Below are 21210 nucleotides of genomic sequence, written 5' to 3' on the forward strand. Positions count from 1 at the left end.
GGGGAGTGGGAATGGTGCTGGGCAGGGAGGCTGGGCTGGTGCAGGGGGCAAGCAACTGGTGGGGCAGGCCTGCTCATCCTCTCAAGTTCTATCTTACTCCTTTAAGATGTTGCTCAAAACCAACATACCCAGGAAACCCTTAGGTCATCTGCCCTGATAACTCCGTGTGTGTGAAATTTTGCTTTGTAAGCTGCAAGGCGCCTTGGGATTTTTTGTTTGCATTAAAGGCATTACTGCATATAAATGAAAGTTGTTACACAGGCAAATACAGTAGCCAATGCAGTAACCAATTTATGCACAATAATATTTCAAAAACAGCAATATTGTACGTAGTGGTTAATCCATTCTGACTTTTTGAAGGATAAATCTTGAGTTGGATTCCGATGTTCTTTAAATAAATCTTAGTTCCGATGTCATCGTCATGAATCTTTTTGCATTTTTAAAAATCAAGACCAGATTTACTTCCAAGTGTGGCCTAGCAAAGTTTCGGAATGAGTTTAATTTGTGTTTTTATTCATTTGTGGGATGTGGGCGTCAATGGCTGGCCAGCGTTTGTTGTCCATCCCTCGTTGCCTTTGAGAAGGTGGTGGTGAGCTGCCTTCTTGACCCTTAGGGAGGGAATTCCAGGATTTTGTCCCAGCGACAGTTAAGGGATGGCGATATATTTCCAAGTCAGGATCATGCGTGGCTTGAAGGGCACTTGAAGGTGGTGGTGGTCCCATATTTTCGCCACCCTTGTCCTTCTAGATGGAAGTTGTTGTGGGTTTGGAAGGTGCTGTCTGAGGATCTTTGGATAATTTCTGCAGTGCATCTTGTAGGTGATACATACTGCTGCTACTGAGCTTCAGTGGTAGAGGGAGTGGATGCTTGTGGATGTAGTGCCAATCAAGAGGGCTGCGTTGTCCTGGATGGTGTCAAGCTTCTTGAGCAGTGTTGGGGCTGCAGTCATCCAGGCAAGTGGAGTATTCCATCACACTCCAGACTTGTGCCTTGTAGATGGTGGATAGGCTTTGAGGAGTCAGGAGGTGAGTTATACACTGTGGTATTCCTAGCTTCTGACCTGCTCTTGTAGCCAATGTCTTTATGTGGTGATTCCAGTTGAGTTTCTGATCAATGATAACCCGCAGGATGTTGATAGTGGGGGATTCAGTGATGGTAACACCATTGAATGTCAAGGTTAGATTGTGTCGTATTGGTGATGGTCATTGCCTGGCATTTGTGTGGCGTGAATGTCACTTGCCACTTGTCAGCCCAAGCCTGGATATTGTCCAGATCTTGTTGCATGTGAACATTGACTGCTTCAGTATCTGCGGAGTCCCGAATGGTGCTGAACATTGTGCAATTATTGGCGAACATCCCCACTTCTGACCTTATGATGCAGGGAAGGTCATTGATGAAGCAGCTGAAGATGGTTTGGCCTAGGACACTACCCTGAGGAGCTCCTGCAGAGATGTCCTGGAGCTGAGATGACTGACCTCCAACTACCACGACTATCTTCCTATGTGCCAGGTATGACTCTAACCACTGGAGATTTTGCCCCCGATATCCATTGATTCCAGTTTTGCTCGGGCATCTCAATGCCATACTCTGTCGAATGCAGCCTTGATGTCAAGGGCTGTCACTCTCACCTCACCTCTGGAATTCAGCTCCTTTGTCCATGTTTGAACCAAGGCTGTAATGAGGTCAGGAGCTGAGTGGCCCTGGCGGAACCCAAACTGGGCATCACTGAGCAGGTTATTGCTGAGCAGGTGCTGCTTGGTAGCACAATTGATGACAACTTCCATCACTTTACTGATGATCGAGAGTAGACTGATGGGATAGTAATTTGCTGGTCGGATTTGTTCTGCTTTTTATGTACAGGACACACTCGGGCAATTTTCCACATTGTTGGGTCGATACCAGTGTTGTAACTGTACAGGAACAGCTTGGCTAGGGGAGCGGCAAGTTCTGGAGCACAAGTCATCAGTACTATTGCTGGAATGTTGTCAAGGCCCATAGCCTTTGCAGTATCCAGTGTCTCCAACCATTTCTTGATATCACATGGAGTGAATCAAATTGGCTGAAGACCGGTATCTGTAATACTGGGAATCACAGGAAGAGGCCGAGACTGATCAGCCACTCAACACTTCTGGTTGAAGTTGCTGCAAAAACTTCAGCCTTATCTTAGCACTGTGTGCTGGGCTCTTCCATCATTGAGGACGGGGATATTTGAGGAGCCTCCTCCTCCAGTGAATTGTTTAACTGTCCACCACCATTCACGCCTGGACATAGCAGGACTGCAGAGCTTAGATCTGATCCGTTGGTTGTGGCATTGCTTAGCTCTGTCTATCACTTGCTGCTTATGCTGTTTGGTATGCAAGTAGTGGCTTCACTAGTTTGACACCTCATCTTCAGGTTTGCCTGGTGCTGTTCCTGACATGCTCTCCTGCACTCTCCATTGACCCAGGGTTGATCCCCTGGCTTGATGGTAATGTTTGAGTGGGGGATATGCCAGGCCATGAGGCTACAGATTGTGGTGGAGTACAATTCTGCTGCTCCTGATGCCCACAGTACCTCATGGATGCCCAGTCTGGAGTTGCTAGATCTGTGCAAAGTCAGTCCCATTTAGCACAGTGATTGTGCCTCACAACACAATGGAAGTTATTCCCAATGTGAAGGCAGGACTTCGTCTCCACAAGGACTGTGCGGTGTTCACTCTTACCGATACTGTCATGGCCAGATGCAACTGCAGCTGGCAGATTGATAATGATGTGGTCAAGTATGTTTTTCTCTCTTGTCGTTTCCCTCACCACCTGCCGCAGACCTAGTCTAACAGCTATGTCCTTTTAAGACCTGACCAGTTCGATGAGGAATACTGCTACCGAGCCACTCTTGGTGGTGGACTTGAAATACCCCACTCAGAGTACATTTTGTGCCGTTGCCACCCTCAGTGCTTCCTCCAAGTGTTGTTCAACATGGAGGAGTACTGATTCATCAGCTGAGGGAGGATGGTATCTTGTAATCAGCAGGAGGTTTCCTTGCCCATGTTTAACCTGAAGCCATGAGACTTCATGGGGTCCGGAGTCAATGTTGAGGACTCCAAGAGCAACTCCCTCCCGACTGTATACCACTGAGCTGCCACCTCTGCTGGTTTGGGCCTGCTGCTGAGACAGGACATATCCAGGGATGGTGATGGTGGTGTCTGGGAAATTGTCAGGTATGATTCTGTGAGTATGACTATGTCAGACTGGTGCTTAAGTAGTCTGTGAGACAGCTCTCCCAATTTTGGCACTAACCCCCAGATGTTAGCGAGGACGACTTTGCAGGGTTGACAGGGCTATTTCTGTCGTTATCTTTGCCGGTGCCAAGGTTGATGCCAGGTGATCCGTCCAGTTTAATTTCTTTGAGACTTTAACGATTGGTACAACTGAATGGCTTGCTAGGCCATTTCAGAGGGCAGTTAAGAATCAATCACATTAGGCCAGACCAGGTGAGGGTGGCAAATCCCCTTCCCTGAATGGGATTAGTGAACCAGATGGGTTTTTCTGACAATTGACAATGATTTCACGGTGATCAGTAGATTCTTAATTCCAGATTTTTAAAAATTGAATTCAAATTCCACCATCTGCCACGGAGGGATTTGAACCTGGGTCCTCAGAACATTAGCTGAGTTTCTAGATTAATGGTCTGGTGATAATACTACGAGGCCATCGCCTGCCCCCATATTTAATGTAACATTTATGCTCTTTCATTGCTGTCCATCTAAAAATGAAGCCCAGAGTTTTTTAAATTGCTTTATTAATCTGTATTATTACCATTAGTGATTTACCTACCCCGAGAACTCTTTGCTTCTCTGCTCTATTCAGTCTCTTATTATCCAAACATGCTAAAATGCACCAAATCAGAATTAACTGTATTCAAATTGCTGAACAAGTGGTGTTTTCCTGGTAATGTCTGTGGGCCCTAGGACTGTGTGACCAGGAGCTGGTTGACGTGGATCTGTTCAGAATTATTGTCAGGCTGTAAAGAAAATTGCCAAATTGATCCAGCAATTCTAGTGTTACCTTTATTGCCAACCAAAGCGATTGAAGAAACTGAAATTTTAACAAGAGTGAGTTTTTAGATAATGTTGCAGACAATTAGGGAGGTGAGAATGGCATTAAAACTAGTAGGTTGTTCACTGTGAACTAGACTTATTTTTATAGAGTCCGTACAGTGTGGAAACAGGCCATTCGGCCCAACAAGTCCACGCCAACCCACAGAGCATCCCACCCAGACCCATTCCCCTATAACCCACCTAATCAACACATCTCTGAACACTACAGGCAATTTAGCATGGTCAATCCACCTAACCTGCACATCTTTGGACTGAGAGGAAACCGGAGCATCCCGAGGAAACCCACACAGACACATGAAGAATGTGCAAACTCCACACAGTCGCAAGGGTGGAATTGAACCTGGGTCCCTGGCGCTGTGCGGCAGCAGTGCTAACCACTGAGCCACCGTGCTACACCACTTTGAGTTTCTTTTAAAAAGGATGATTAAGATCCGTCACAAATGTATCCTCTCACCAAGTAACAGTGAACATGTTGAATGTAACTTCTTTGTTTTTTATTTAATGCTTCAATTTTTTGAAAAGACCACAGTAGTAAGAAATTTATCAAAACTTAGGCTTCATGAGGCAGTAGATACAGACCAGAACTGCCACATATGCAGTTGAAGTCTGCAAGAAGACTTCCTCTAACTTAAAGAAACATTGACGTAAAGATATTTGATTCTTCAAAGATATTTTATTGGATTTGTTTGAATACGTATTCTTCTTCCTTAGGGGATATAGTCTATGACATAATAGTCATTACTATAATGTAATGCTGAATTGATTTTTACAGAAAGAAATGTTAAAAGCTTGTAGTCTCATACATATCTGTTTCTGGGTTTTGAAAAGTTAACAATGCTCTAAAAAAAAGTTAGGTTTCTATGTGCTGACATTGCTTAAACCTAACTAAATTACTTCTGCTATAATATACTTGTAGATATATCTTACTCTCAGATAATTTAGTTGAACTGAAAAGAACATTTAATTGTAGGATCAGTACGTAGCTGGTAATGCTGATTATGTTCTATAATGACCTGAAATCTTAGTTGAGGTTTTCGTCTAACAATAAATTCAACTGGATAGGTTTTCTTTGCTGGGGTGAAGATAGTAGAACAATTAACAAGACCAAAGTATTTTAAGGAAAGGGCAAAGCAATTGACAAGCAGCTAATGTACTTCCGAGTACGTGATGGGAGTTTGCAAGCGAGAGCTCTTAGTCACTGTTCGTTAATGTTGTGCAAGCCTTCAGCCTTTGCAAGTTGAAGAGGTTGTCATCCATCCTGTATTGAATGTGTACTCCTGTGTCAAGAGCATTGGGTGCATGGTTGAGAAAATATCTGGTAAACAGCACAGGAGCAACACACAGTTGAAGCCAAGACACAGCCTTGCATGATGGGATAGGTAGCAGGAAAGACATCCAATGACATACTGCATTACATCCTATTGGCCATCATACTACTGTGAAACCAACAAATGATACTGATTATCTTCTCAGGGCAGCCATATTTGTCTGCCTCCATCCACAGACTTTCTGAGTTTACATTGTTGAGGGCTTTACTCAAATCAGTGAAGGTGTATAGAGATCATTTCTGGTATTTGAGTCAGAGAAAGATCAAATTTATGGGCAGTAGTTCTTATTCATTTCTTCACGGATACCAGTAAACCAGTCTGATTTTTTTCATTGACTGAATTCTCATCTGTTGAAGTGACAGGAGAATCAACACCCTTCATACAAGCTGGCTAATGTCCTACTGAATTTTGTCACATTCTTCTTCATTCTTCCTTTTTGATAAGGTGAGGGGACCTTTAGAAAGGTGAAGAAGGGTCTAGGCCCGAAACGTCAGCCTTCCTGCTCCTCTGATGCTGCTTGGCCTGCTGTGTTCATCCAGCTCTACACCTTGTTATCTCAGATTCTGCAGCACTGCAGTTCCTACTATCTCTGCCACCATTCTGTATTATGCCTGCCTGTTTGGTCAGTAGAGGCAAACCTTTTGGTCATCTGACGAGAAGAGCCTCTTGCCTTTAACAACATGTAATTTTTGTCATGATAACAACTATGTACAAATTTCATTAGCATGATGGACATCGGGGAGAATCTTATCTGGGCCTGAATGACAAACGCTATGGCAAGGAACACAGGACAATTGATAGAGTGGAGGTGCGGGGAGAGAGAGAGAGATCAGATCATGCTGGCATGATGTGAATGTTGCAACAAGCAAAACTCTGCCACATCCAGGGCAAATGTCAGGAGTTGTGCAGGGCAATTCCAGACTAACAGAGCTTGTTTAGATGCACAATGGCCTTTTAAAGATCATACAGGTACCAGATATGCCAGCAATGATGAGCTGTTTTGGGAATAGCAAGTGCTAGAATGGGGCTGGAATCAGGAGAGTGGGGTGCCATGGGTCGGGTAGATAATTAATGATGTGAATTTGATAACACATGGTGATATCACTCGGCCTCACAGAACAATAGCCTCCACTAAACCCAACAAAGTTTCAGACCCTCATGTCTGAAACCATGAGGACACCTCATTGTTACTTTTTATTCCTCTGAGACCAAAAGCTGTTCTCCCATTTGAGTCCCTGTGACATTATCACGTTGAATGGTGCTGAATGCACTCCTCAGCATTCACCCCCTCACCTTTCTAAACTCCAAGTATAGACCTAGAGTCCTCAAACGTTCCTGATATGTTAAGCTTTTCATCGCTGGGACCATTTCTAGCGAACCTCCTCTCCAGGGCCAGTACACCCTTCCTGAGATATGGGACCCAAAACTGCACACAATACTCCAAATGTGGCCTGACCAGAGCCTTATAGAGCTTCAGAAGTGCATCTCTGCTTTTATATTCAAGTTCTCTCAAAATAAATACCAACCTTGCATTTGCAATAACTACTAACTCAACCTGCAAGTTTACCTTGAGAGAATCCTGGACTAGAACGCCCAAGTCACTTTGCACTTTAGATTTCTGAATTTTCTCCCCGTTTCAAAAATAGTCTGTGCCTCTGTTCTTCTCACCAAAGTGCATGACGTCACACTTTCTCATGTTGTACTCTATCTGTCACTTCTTTGCCCACTCTCCTAACCTGTCCAAATCCTTCTGCAGCTTCCCCGCATCCTCAATACTACCTGTCTGTCTACCTATCTTTTATCATCTGCAAACATAGCCAGAATGCCCTCAGTTCCTTTGTCTAGATCATTAATGTATAAAGTGAAATGTTGTGGTCCCAGCACTGCCCCTTGTGGAACTCCACTAGTCACCGGCTGCCATCCTGAGAAAGACCCTTTTAACCCCATTCTCTGCTTTCTGCTAGACAGCCAATCTTCTATCCATGCTAGCACCTTGCCTCTAACACCACGGGCCCTTATCTTACTCAGCAGCCTCCTGTGCAGCACCTTGTCAAAGCCCTTCTTGAAGTCCTGGTAGATAACAACCATTGGCTCTCCTTGGTCTAATCTGCTCATTACTTCCAGAAAGAATTCTGACAGATTTGTTAGGCATGAACTTTGCTTGATGAAGCCATGCTGACTTTGCCCTATGATACCATGCACTTCCAAGTATTCAGAAATCTCATCCTTCACAATGAACTCCAAAATCTTACCCATGACCGAGGTTAGGCTAATCGGCCTGTAATTTTCAGTCCTTAAGCAGGAGTGCCGCGATAGTGATTTTCCAGTCCTCTGGGACCCTCCCTGACTCTAGTGATTCCTGAAAGATCACCACTAATGCCTCCACTATCTCTTGAGCTGTCTCCTTCAGAACTCCGGGTTGTAGTCTATTTGGTTCTGGTGATTTATCCACCTTCAGGCCATTCAGTTTTTCTAGCATCTTCTCCTTGTTGATGGCCACGATACTCAGGTCTGCCCCGTCTCTCTTGAATTTTTGAGATATTACTTGTGTCTTCCACTGTGAAGACTGCCGCAAAATCATTATTCAGTTCCTCAGCCATTTCCTTGTTCCCCATTATTATCTCTCCAGCGTCATTTTCCAGCAGTCCAATGTCCACTTTTGCCTCTCTTTTTCCCTTTATATGTCTAAGGAAGCCCTTACAGTCTTCTTTTATATTACTGGCTAGCTTACCTTCATATTTAATCTTGTCCCTCCTTATTTTTTTGTCACCCCCTGTGGTCTTTGTAAGCTTCCTAATCCTCTGATTTCCCACTGCCCTTTGCCACATTATATGCTTTCTCTTTTGCTTTTATGCTGTCTCTGACTTCCCTAGTCAGCCATGGTTGCCTCATTGTCCTGTACAATGCTCCTTTCTCCTAGGGATGAATTTTTGCTGTGTCTCCTAAATTACTCCTAGAAACTCCTACCTTTGCTACTCCACTATCTTTCCTGCAAGGCTTCTCTCCCAGTCAATTCTGTCCAGCTCTTCCCTCGTGCCTCTGTAGTTGTCTTTATTCAGCTGTAATACTATTGCCTCTGATTCTATCTTCTCCCTCTCAATCTTCAGAATAAATTCAGTCATATTATGATCATTGCCTCCTAAGAGTTCCTTCACCTTAAGCTCCCTTATCAAGTCTGCCTCATTGCATAACACTAAATCGAGAATTGCCTGTTCCCTAGTATGCTCCACCACAAGCTGCTCCAAGACGCCATCTCGTATACGTTCCACAAATTCCTTTTCTTGCAATCCTGTACCAACCTGATTTTCCCAGTTCATCTGCAAGTTGAAATCCCCGATGATCGCTGTACCTTTGCCTTTCTTACACACCTTTTCTATCTCCTGGTATATCTTGTGCCCCAGCTCCTGACTACTGTTTGGAGGCCTGTACATAAGTCCAACTATTTTTTTTTAACTTTGCGGTTCCTCAACTCTACCCACAGACATTCTACACCATCTGACCCTATTTCCTTTCTTCCTATTGATTTAATTTCATTGTTTACCAATAAGACAATCCCACACCCTCAGCCCACCTGCCTATCTTTTCGATAGGATGTGTATCCTTGGATATTCAGCTCCCAATCCTGATCCCTTGCAGTCACATCTCAGTGATGCCCACCACATCATACCTGCCAATTTCGATCAGCGCCACAAGCTCATTTGCCTTCATCCTTATCCGATGAGCAATCAGATATAACGCTTTCAGTCCTGCCTTAACTGTCCCTCTTCTCATTCTCATTCGTTTGTTCAGTGTGCTTGAAGTTTAATCCCTCGCCCTTTCCAAACACTCTGTCCTATTTGTGTCTGTGCTGGAGACTTTAATAACCTCTTCTGAATTCTCCTTTCCTGTCTTATCTTTCATATTTTGCCACACAGTTGAATCCACCCCCACAGATGTTAGCCTGCTGCTTTGTTCCCCACTGGGGAATGTTTTACCCTTCCCTACCCCCCGCCCTTCCCACTTTGTAGTTTAAAGTCCTGTTGGCCAGCCTATTTACCCTTTTCGCTAGAACATTGGTCCTAGCTCAGTTCAGGTGAAGACCGTTCCAGTGGTACAGATCCCTCCTGCACCAATACTGATGCCAGTGCTCCTGAAAAGGAACCCTCTTTCCCACACCACTCTCTTAGCCATTTGTTTAGATCCCTTATTCTTGTATCCCTATGCCAATTTGCATGTGCCTCGGGCAGTAATCTGGAGATTATAATCCTTGAGGACCTGTTCTTTAATTTGGTTTCTAGCTCCTGATAATCCCTGAATAGGTCCTATTTCCTCGCCTTGCCTATGTTGTTTCCTCCCCCTCCCTCTCTAATATCCTTTCTAGCTGGTCAGAGATATCCCTTACCCTGGCACTGGGTGGGCAACAAACCATGTGAGACTCTTGATCCTGCTTACAAAGCATACCCTCTATTCCCCCTAATTATAGAATCCTCTACAACTGCCACTTGTCTTTTTTGCTTCCCTCTTGAATGGCCTCCCATGCCACGGTGCAATGATCAGATGGCTCATCCTCCCTGCAGTCCTTTACCTCATCCTCACAGGGAGCAAGTACCTCGTACCTGTTGGACAAGGTCAAGAGCTGAGGCTCCTCTGTTGCTGATCCCTCTACCTGCCTCGCTTGCAGTCACCCCCATCTGTGCCTGGCCCACTGATCAAACTTGAAGTACTTAATCAACCAGGTGTGACTGCCTCCTGAAACGCAGCGTCCAGGTACTTCTCCCCCTCCCGGATGTGCCGCAGTGTCTGAAGCTCAGATTCCAGCTCATCAATTCTGAGCCGAAGTTCCTCAAGCAACCAACAGTTGATGCACATGTGGTCACTGCAGTTCTCAATGGGATCAGCCAGATCGCACCTCGTACAGCTACAACACGTCACCTGTCCAGCCATCTCTACTTGTTAATTACTTCAACTCATTATAAGAAAAATTGAATAAATTAATAATAGGATTTATTGATGCTTCTTTGCTGTGTTCTTTTTCAAATTTAGTGCAGATTTCCTAACAGCCAATCAGGTCACAGCCTCCCTGTGACGTCAGTCCAGATTTTTTGCAGCTGCAGTGCCCCGAGCTCCTGTAGGTTTAGACTCACTGTGCTGCTCCTCCGCCCTCCAACAGCTTCCCGCCAACTAGGCTGCGATCCACGAGCTCTGGTAGGTTTATACTCATTTTGTGCTGCTCCTCCACCCTCTGACAGCTTCCCGCCGACTGGCAGACAGGGCACAGAATTCCAGCTGAGGCTGAACTTGTGTCCTGTATAAATTCAGCATAATCTCCTTGCTCTTTTTTTCTATGCCATTCTTAATAAAGCTTAATAGATGACACTCTTTGCTTCATCACATAGTCTCTCAGTTTGTCCCTACCACTTTCAGTCAGGTCCCTCTTCTCCTGCGCACCCTTATATTGTCTCTCCGTGTTCATCCTACCACAATTAATTACTTCACATCTCCCTCTGCCACTTGTTCCCCCACTTCCTATGTCCTTTTCAGGTTCGACACTATCCTCACAGTTGATGGTGAATCTACTTTTTGTATCACACACAGATTTGAAATTGTGCCTTAAGTCTTGGTCATTAATGTATATCAGGAAAAACATGGGTCCCAAAGTGATCCCTTGGAAACTCCACTTCAAATCTTTCTCCAGCCCAAAAAGCATCGATTAACCACCACTTTCTAGTTTCTTGTCACTCAGCCAATTCCATATTCATCTTCTAATGTCCCTTTCATTCCATAAGCTGTAATTTTGCTCACATGTCTTTTGAGGAACACTGTATCGAACACCTTCTGGAAGTCCATGTACACCATATTGACTACATTGCTATCATAACCCTCACTGTTACCACTTCAAAAAACTCCAGTGAATTAAATATGATTTTCTCTTTTAAAAAATCTATGCTGGCTTTCATTACATATTAATACTTGTCCATCTGCTCATTAATTTTGTCCAGAATCATTGTTTCTCAAACTTTCCCCAGCACAAAGTTAAACTTGTAATTCAGTTTTGGGTGGGGTTGAATGAGAGAAATGTTAAATTGCTTGACACTGTAATGTTCCTTATTCCAATTGCAGTAGCCCTGCCCGTGTTTTCAACCTTTTGTTGACTTGGCAACAGCTTGGAATGGTTTTAGTTTTGATTGATCTTCCTCGAAGAGTATGAGTTTCATGGCTACCGGTTCTGACCAAAGAAATAATACCATGTGTTCAGAATGAGGACTTCCCTTTTATGGCTGTACAGTGGTGCATATTTTAACATTTTGAAGTGATTTCCCATATTTAATCCTTTTCTTTGTGAATATTTGAACCTCCTCCAAAGCGTAAGGAAAACTGTTAACACTATTGACTATTGCAGTTTGAACCCTCTGGTTTTCTTGTGTAATATTTAAATTAATTTCATACGATGCTTCAGAACCTGCAACTACTAGTTATAATTTTGCTTGAAAACAAAATTTTTGAAACATAATTTGAACTTGTTGTAATAAATAATGCAGATAATTAAATTATTAGAAAATATCTTTTGGTAGCCATGAATAAACAGTTAGCTGGCTGGACAATTGTCTCAAAATTATTTTTGGAGCAGACCTGAAAGATGGAAGCAATATGTTCTGAGTAGGAACATTTTATATACTATGCACAGTGCTGTGGCCCTGGAGACACAGTCAAAACAGAAGTAGAAGCACTTGAGATCATTGGGCAGTTTTAAATTGCCGTTGAATTATTTCTTCAACTGGAGTCATTTTGGACTGGATGACAGGAAGATATTTTATAAGCAAAACCCACCATCGGCGATTTTCCTTTCCTTTTTGTTTTACAGGAAAAGGAAGGAGTGGAAGGAGTCTCAGTTGGTGCCATTCTTTCGGACTATCAGCGGGTCAGAGTGGAAAATGTGTAAGCCCATTGTAAATTTGTTCAATTAATTCACTGTTAAACCATATTTAATTCACTGGGTGAATTAGATTGATCTTATTCACTCCTGGATTCACAAAACAAAGTCTGATCTGCACATTGAGAAAGAACAACGTATTCCCTTTAGGGATTTGGTTATTGAAGCAACTATTGGAATAAAATCATGAAAGCAGCAGCAAGCCATTTATAATTTTTTTAAAAATAAAATTGATTCGCAACATTTTCAAAACACTTTCATAGTTACACTCAAAATGGCATTGACGTTACAAAAGCCAAATTCTTCTAGAAATCTGAAACAAAATGAGAAGACGGAAGAAATGGCAGGACTTAAACATTTAATGGTAGTGTTCTGGGGAGTGTTGCCGCACAAAGAGACCTGGGGGAGGCAAAGCAGGTTCACAGTTCCTTGAAAGCACTGTCAGAGGTAGGCAGGGTAGTGAAGAAGGTATTTGGTACACTTGCCTTTATTGGGTGCATTGAGTATAGGAATTGGGAGGTCATCTTGCAGCTGTACGGGACATTGGTTAAACCAGGTTTGGAAAACTGTTCAGTTCTGGTCTCCCTGCTATAGGAAAGATGTTAAACTTGAAAGGATGCCGAAAAGATTTTCAAGGATGTTGCCAGGACTAGAGGGTTTGAGCAATAGGTAGAGGCTGATTAGGCTGGGGCTATTTTCTCTCAAGAGTGGGAGCTTGAAGGGGTTACCTTATAAAAGTTTATAAGGAGGGGCGTGGATAGGATGAATTGCCAAAGCCTCTTTCCATGATATAGGAGCCCAAAAATAGAGGGCATATGTTTAAATTGAGAGGGGAAAGATTTAAAAGAGACCTAAGGGGCAACTTTTTGATGCAGAGGGTGGTACATGCATGGAATGAGCTATCAGAGGAAGTGGTGGTACAATTGCGACATTTAAAAGGCATCTGGATGTGTACATGAATACGAAGAGTTTAGAGGGATATGCGCCAAATGCTGGCAAAAGGGACTTGATTAATTCAGGCTACCTGGTTGGCATGAATGGGTTGTACCAAGGGGTCTGTTTCCATGATGTACAATTCAATGACTCTATGACTCTATGACTCTAAATACTCAGCAGGTCTGGCAACAACTGTGTATGATACAACCTCAAGCAATAATTCTGTTCTTCTTACCACACCCTGTGATTAAAAAGTTGTGTCAAAAACTTGAAGGTGAGTGTGAAATTTACAAAATGCTGATGGGGCTAACAGTTAAAAGTAGGAACAAGATAAATTGTCTCTGTGTGATTTACCTCCGCAGTCATGGACAGCTCTGAAATCATAGTATTTCTTCCTGACCTTTGTATCTATTTTTCAGTTGAGATCAAGATGCTGACCAGGACTCTCACTTTGTGATGATCAAAAATTCAAAACCTCTATAGAAGCAGTGGGAACATGTGTAAGAAGATGCCTATAAATTGAAAGTTCCACTGTCAAGTGCATTGCCATTCTTTTGTGTACACTGGGTTGGAGGCTTGCCATATGTTATTGCACAATGAGACACATTATTCTTGTCATCCTGCTGTTGCTTTTTGCTTCCATTTCAAAGAAAGCCCAAAATAATCTAACCTTCTGAGGAAGGATCACCAGACCCGAAATATTAACTCTAATTCTTCTTCACAGATGCTGCCAGACCTGCTGAGCTTTGCCAGCAATTTCTGTTTTTGTTTCTGACTTACAGCGTCAGTAGTTCTTTTGGTTTCCATCATAAGCTATGTTCCATTGAGTGCAGAAATCACAAAGCATTCTGGACCTGCTTTCAGATTGTCCAACAGCCATTAGTATTGTCACCACCCAGTGCCCGATCCTCCCGTTGTTCATCTTGAACATTGCTACTTTTTCTTAAAATCTGTGAAGATTCCCGTCCAATTGCTCTTCTTGTTTATGCTGCATTTAAATTTTGGCAAATCAATGACTCCCTGTCGAGAGAGAGAATGCGGTGCATTGCTGGTTGCAAAAGTATATTATTTCTATTTGTTTGTGGAATGTGAGTGTTGCTGGCTGGCCAGTATTTATTTCCCGTTCCTAGTTGCCCTTGAGAAGGTGGGTTGACCAACAGTGTCATTAGGGAGGGAATTTTAGGATTTTGACCCAGCGAAAATATATTTCCTTGTCAGGATGGTGAGTAGCTTGGAAGGGAACTTGAAGGTGGTGGTGTTCCCATGTATCTGCTGCCCTTGTCCTTCTCGATGGAAGTGGTTGTGGGTTTGGAAGATGCTGTCTGAAGAACTTTGGTGCATTTCTGCAGTGCATATTGTACATTTTACACACTGCTGCTACTGAGCAAATAACTATACTTATACACATTACAATATCAGTGCTTGCCTATGTTGCAGTCTTGTACATGGATGGATTTCTAGGACATGTTATTAAATATTTTGCATATACCATTATTTATTTGTTGTTCAATTGCCTTATGTACCCCTGCACTTCTCCAAAAAAACTAACAAGAAATTATGCATGTGGGACAGGGTGAATCCAACTACTATTCAATCCTATGGCCTCTGATTGTGTGCCAATTTTACATCAAAACATGGGAGCAATAATATTTAGACAATATTATTTGACTAATGGGAATTGTTTCTTGCAGTATATTGGCTTCCTACAGTAGCATGCATGTTGTAACTATTGTTTGTTAATTTATTTTGTGCAAACTTGTTTGCTCCATATTTATTGGTGTCATTTTGTGTCAGAACAACTTTTTATGCAGGATTTTTTTGTTTGTAATTCAAGCTTGTTAGTGTCTTACTTTGTTACTTCATTGTAATCATAGAATGATTGCAACATAAGATGCCATTTGGCCCATCAAGCTGATATTGGCTGTTTACAAGAGCTTTTTAGCTAGCGCCCCTGTCCTGCCAAATATGTGATTTATATCTTGCCGTTGCTATTTAGGCTTGTGTAAGTCTTTTTTCCTCCCTTCCACACAGATCCTCCTACTATTCCCACACCTACATCATCCTTTTCAAGTCCTTCACCACTAAATATGCCCTTGCAGTACTCCATTGCAGAGCATGAGATCTTGTCTTACCCAGATAGTAAAATAAAATTTTCTGCTTTGGCGTTGAGTGATTGAAGTTTGGGAGAGTAATAAAACACAGCGTGGCCAACAAAGATTTCAACATTTATTCCACTTAAATGACTTGTTTGTTGCTTGAGGATTGTTGAAAGTCCTGTTGAAGTGTTGCTTTATGAATGAGAAATTTTTTCCTTCTTTTACTAACAGCTTTAAAATTTCACATTTCATTGATTTCTTTGAATTTCCTTTCCATTTCAGGATTTTGCAATTTCTTGTCTTTCGGTCCCTTGATATTGAATATTTCTAACTTCCACAAAATTAAAATTGCACTGTGTTGAAAAAAGTGTATAACTCCAAAATACTCTGTTTTAGTTTAGTATTTCATTTGGGGTTATGCACACACGATCTCTCCACTGGTCAGACCTGTTTGAAATACATGCGAACTTTCGATTTTTATTAGATAAATGACTTTGTGTTATTAAGATACTGATTGTGAATTAATGTTCTTTTTTTTAACCACATAATTAGTTTAAGAATGAGAGAGAAAATTTCAGGATAAGAGTGACCCTTACATTGATTTGATTCTTGAGAATAAATTCCTTATGCTTGGGGGTGGAGGAAAGGAATTACTTAAAAAGATCGGTCTGACAGAGTGTGTTGAGTAACTGTGATAGAAGTGAGATTGGTATTTTGAATGGTTCTTTAAATCCTTCAAATGCGGATGCTCTGAAGCATTATGAAATGAGGCGTTAACTCCATGTAAATTCAACATCCACATGTTGTGATAAACTTAATTTTATCATGTAACATTTATATTCTCTCTGAATAAACCACAAATTTGGTATAGGAGTAACTCATTTGGTTCCATTCATTGGGTAGGAAGGGTTTTCGTTTATATGCTCATTAGAATTTGAATAGTAAACTGCACAAATGAATGAGTGGATATAAAGAATCTGCAAAGGGATATAGGTGGATGAAGTGAGTGAGCACAAAAATTTGGCAGATGGACTATAATATTGTAAGGTGTAAGGTAATCTACCTTGGCAGGAAGAAGAGAAAAGCAGAACACTATCCAAATGTGTGAGTGGCAACCCAGCGAATGCTCAGTAGGCTACTTCTTGGGATGAGTGTTTGGGCTTATAAGGAAAAGTGATCAGCTTGGGCCTGTACTAACTGGAATTTAGAAGAATGAGTGTGGATCTTATTGAAAGAGAGAGAGATATAATATGATTTTGAGGGGGCTTTATAAGGAAATGCTGCAAGAACGTTTCCCTTCATGGGGGGGATCTACTACAGGGCGTGCACAGTTTAAGAGTAAGGGATCTCCCATTTAGTACAGAATGTAATTAATCTTTATCAATTACCAGTATCACTGTTCTAATGTTTATTCTATTATATGTTGCAAAGCTAGAAATATTTAGCAAGTACTTAATATTGCTTAGTTCTGTATCAGGAATGTGAATCAAGTGGATGTGATATCAAATGCTTTTCAAATATCAGAGAAAAATACAAATCAACATTTTAAAATAAAACTGTAAAAAGATCTACCATAGATTAACACATTTGAGCATACAACAATTTGGAGAGATAAAGGAAAGGCATAATATTGGAAAATTACTTCTGAGCTCTGCCCTTCTTACCGAGTCTGACTTACACTTACCTCCAGATTCAGAGCAGTGTGGTTGACTTTTAAATGTTCTCACAAGCCACTCAGTTGTACCAAACTGCGTAGTAACTGTGGGTGTCATTACACCGCATGGGTTGCAGTGGTCCAAAACAGCAGTTTGCAACCACCTTACGAAAGGGAACTGGGGATGGGCAATAATGCTGGTCTAGCCAGCAATGTTGACGTGCCATGAATCAATAAATTAAAAAAAATAATATTTCCATGTTTAAATCAGAGCTACGAAATATCTAAATGAAAGTCCAAGAGGATAAAATGCCTTACTTTAGGTGGGTTACGTCTGCACATTTTGAAATAATCTAGGGAAGAGACACAGCTATGCATGTTTAAAAAATTGCTGAGATTAATATGCAGTGCCAGAGATAGCTAATGTTATGCCCATATTCAAGAAGGGAAACAGAACATGTTCAGCGATGCACAGGCCAATTAACTTGACACTGATTGCAGGAAAAATAATGGAATTTCTGCTAGAGAATAAAATAGAAAAGCTTGAGAGGGTACAAGAAAAAATTTACAAAGATAATGAGATAGCTGCCAAGTTATACCTATTGAGAAAGTATGAACACCCTGGATCTCTTTTCTCTTAATGGTTGAGGGGTGACAAAGATCTTTTAAATTGTGGGTGGTTTTAATAGAATGGGCACAGAGAAAATGTTTTGACTTCTGAAAGAGAGTAAATTTAAAGACTATCAATACAGATGATTACCAAGAAATGCAGTTGGGAATTCAAAGAAACTTCTTTACTGAAGAAGTGAATGTAGTATAGGTGTATTTAAGGGAAAATTAGATAGAAATGTAGAGACTTGAGGGACAGTTAGGTGAGGAATGTTGAACTCCTGGGCCAAATAACCTCTTTCTGTATATTTCATGTCACATTTCAGTGTGACACTGTAACCAGTTAATAAGAATTGCATAAGTGAGAACTAGGGTGATTCTCATTCCAGCTTTTCTTCTTTTGAAAAGAAGCTACCCATACTTGGTTATGTTCTCAAAATTGTAAGTACTTCACATAATAAATTTTGGGAGGGAGACTAGCTCTTAACATTCTGTGGCATTACATAAGGCAATTGTATCCATTTCAGTTGTACAATCACTTCATATTTGTTTGGAAGTTTTTCTACATACTCAGAAGCTAATTAATTAATTTATAATGTTGAAATGAATGCTTTGTGAATTCATTTTTGTTAAATCATAGCCTCATGTGTTTTTATGATTTTAGTTCCAGGATACAGTTCACAACCTGAACTACTCCTGTACCGTGAAAGTAATCAGGGTTAAAAAATTTAGCTGAAATTGTATCAGGAGTTTTGAAATATATCCAGTTTAAATACTTTTTTTTCCCCTTTCACAGGTGCAGACGGCTTAATCTTCAGCCTTTGGCTTACCTCTGGCGTCGAAACCAGGAAGATCTGCTGAGAGAAATGATATTGTCTAATGTTCAAGCCATGATAATCAAAGTCGCAGCTTTTGGTAGGTATCCAGGCTGCATGGGAGCAGTCTATTAACACAACATAATCCCAGTTCTTTGTATAACCACAACCTGCAAATGAGCAGCTGTCAAATATCAGAGAAAAAGTTCAAATCATCAATCATTTTTTTATAAAACTGTAAGGAGATCTGCCAGAGGCAAACACATTTGAGCACAAAACAATTTGGAGAGATAAGGAAAAAAGCAGGATGTTGGAAAATGACTGCCAGAGGTAGGTAATTACTTTTAAATGCCTTTAATCAAACCTGTCAATATCCCATGTTATTAGACAGTTTAAGAAGCAGAAGGAGAAGAATTTTATTAGTCTGCATTCCTTTAAAAATAGTAAACAGAAAGTAACTTGAAATCGATATGTCTGCTGCACAGATTAATGAGTCTTTAAAGAAAAATGTGATCATGTTGTATTTAATAAACCACATTGCGTTTTTTTTATGTTCGTTCGTATTTATTGAGAAGACTGCCTTTTTATACATTGAAGTGAATGGCTTGTAGGCTGTTTCATTTCGTAATTTGCTGTCGGGTTTTTTTTTATATTTGCTTCAGGATGAAGATTAATGCTGTTAAAAGGCGTTTCCACAAAACCCAATTTCTCTTAAAAATTTATTCTTATTCTCGAAATTCTTAGCACTGTTTCTTTCCTCAGAGTTAAGCTTATAATAATTTGCTAGGTTTGCCGGTAACTCTACAACTGCAATGAAAACCTACTACAAGCAATGAAGGGTATTGTATGGCACACATACTTAAATAAATATTATTCTTTAGCTTATTTTGTTTGTTAATAGAGTGTTGTCTCAGCAGAAAAAAATTGTTTTGCTCTTGTGTTTGCTTCTGTCACAATATTCATATTATTGCTAATTCACCTCAAAGTAATGACCATTTTGAATGAAGAAAATATTGCATTACTGTAGTTATCGATTGTTGATCTGTGTCATGTGATACAGTCGATACGCATTTAAAGGCAGTGCTATAATAAAAGAATGACCCTCTGCGACTCTGATTCCTCACTTATGCATGAGTTATCATAGAGACTGGAACAGGCCTTTCAAGGTCTTGAGCTTGATCTTCTTCACAACTTACAAGCAATGGCTCATCACTGTTTTATTTCTTAAGTCCTGTGGCTTGAATTCACTTTCAAAACAGTAGAAAGAAACGTTATTACACAGGCATCACCTGTAACTTAATTGTTTACATACAAGCTGAGAATTCCTCTTTGAGTGCCAAATTTTTAACAGCAATTGTATACTACCCTTTATAGACATTCCATACTAAGTTCATTAAGTTTTCAGGAGGTATCAGGAATATACAATTCAAGAGGGGTCACACAACTTTTCAATATGAGGAAGGTAGCTGGCCAACATAATTTATGAATTGAACTTTTACTTTTATGTTTGTTCAGACCTGAAAGCACTTTATTTCCATACAAAGGTACAACAATGTCCCTGACTTTAATCCATCGTACTGATCTTGCATCTGAAATAAGGACTACTGGTTAATGAAGCAAAAATTCAACGGTTGATTTACTAATCAATGAATACTTATCTACTTCTTTAGTGATTTACAAATAAATGTTCCTTATTCAATTTTTTTTTATTTTGTCAGCATTTGTATGACTTGCCCATATTCAATGCAGAGAGTTAGCACTGACATTCTGTCAGTTCTAGCCTTTGTATTCTAAGTCCACCTTGCTGTGTATAGTCAAATCTGTTATTGTTCTTTTGCCCTATCTGCTTAGTCCTTGTTTCGGTAGATGAAAGTAAGTTCTGGCCATAGTTAATTTTGAGTGTCAGTCTGAATCCTACCCCTTGAAGACACACTACTTCATCACACTAACCTGAGTTGCCACCAGTTCATCTCTCTTCTTAAGATTACTTTGATAGTGTGCAGAGTTCCACTGTGAAAATGGTGAGTTATTCTAAAACAGAACTTCTCATATCAAGTTTGAATCATAAGGGAAGTGAGATTAAAAAGGGTTACAAGGCAGAACTTCATTTTATGGCCACAATTGCAATTCAGACAATTGCAGAAATCTATGATTGACTACTCAAGCTGTCAACCAACTGCTCTTCATGTTATCTAGACTTCAAGTTTATTTAACTGATAATAAAATGATATATGTATATATAATATAGTGGAGTTTTGACTATAACTAGCACTGCAAATGCTCTGAACATGACTAAACTAATATTGGAGCAGTTTTTTAGCAGTCTCCTTTATTTGTTTTGGTGCAAAGTTTCATTTTGAAGTAACCATTTCCAAAGCAGAAATGTAATCACTGTAAAGTAAGCTGGCAGAAATGACATTGGTGGTGACCTGAATCATCCCCGTGGCTAAACAAACCTGTTGTCTATGACTAGCTCATATTGTAAAAAGCCAGACCGAGTTGGTCACAGACAAAGATTCCTTTGTTGAATAGACACTTCGAGCCCAAATAGTTCCAGATAGTAATTAAATAGAAAATTACTGCTGGTTTTTTGGCTTTAGGCAGTGTTAGATATTATCTGATTTGGTTTCTCACCTGTCTGGAGCAGCAGTAATTGTGCAAAAGCAAACTTGGATCCTTTGAGCTCAGCTGTAATTACGCAATGGCAGAGTAATTTGATTTTCTTTAAGCAGATTTGGTACCTGAAGATATTTGTTTAATGTGTCA

General features: G+C 40.7%; 1 protein-coding gene across 1 annotated transcript in view; it reads left to right on the plus strand.

Moving 5' to 3' along the window:
* Window positions 1-21210, plus strand: part of LOC109927511 (diphthine--ammonia ligase) — an 89996-nt gene that overhangs the window by 3075 nt on the left and 65711 nt on the right. The window contains exons 2-3 of the mRNA XM_048600434.1: window positions 12266-12339; window positions 18426-18544. Of these exons, the coding sequence (XP_048456391.1) occupies window positions 18496-18544 (49 nt within the window). The 5' untranslated portion in view covers window positions 12266-12339; window positions 18426-18495. The remainder of the gene's footprint in view (window positions 1-12265; window positions 12340-18425; window positions 18545-21210) is intronic.

Source organism: Rhincodon typus, chromosome 8 (genome assembly GCF_021869965.1).
Source record: "Rhincodon typus isolate 14 chromosome 8, sRhiTyp1.1, whole genome shotgun sequence".
Classification (NCBI taxonomy): Eukaryota; Metazoa; Chordata; class Chondrichthyes; order Orectolobiformes; family Rhincodontidae; genus Rhincodon; species Rhincodon typus.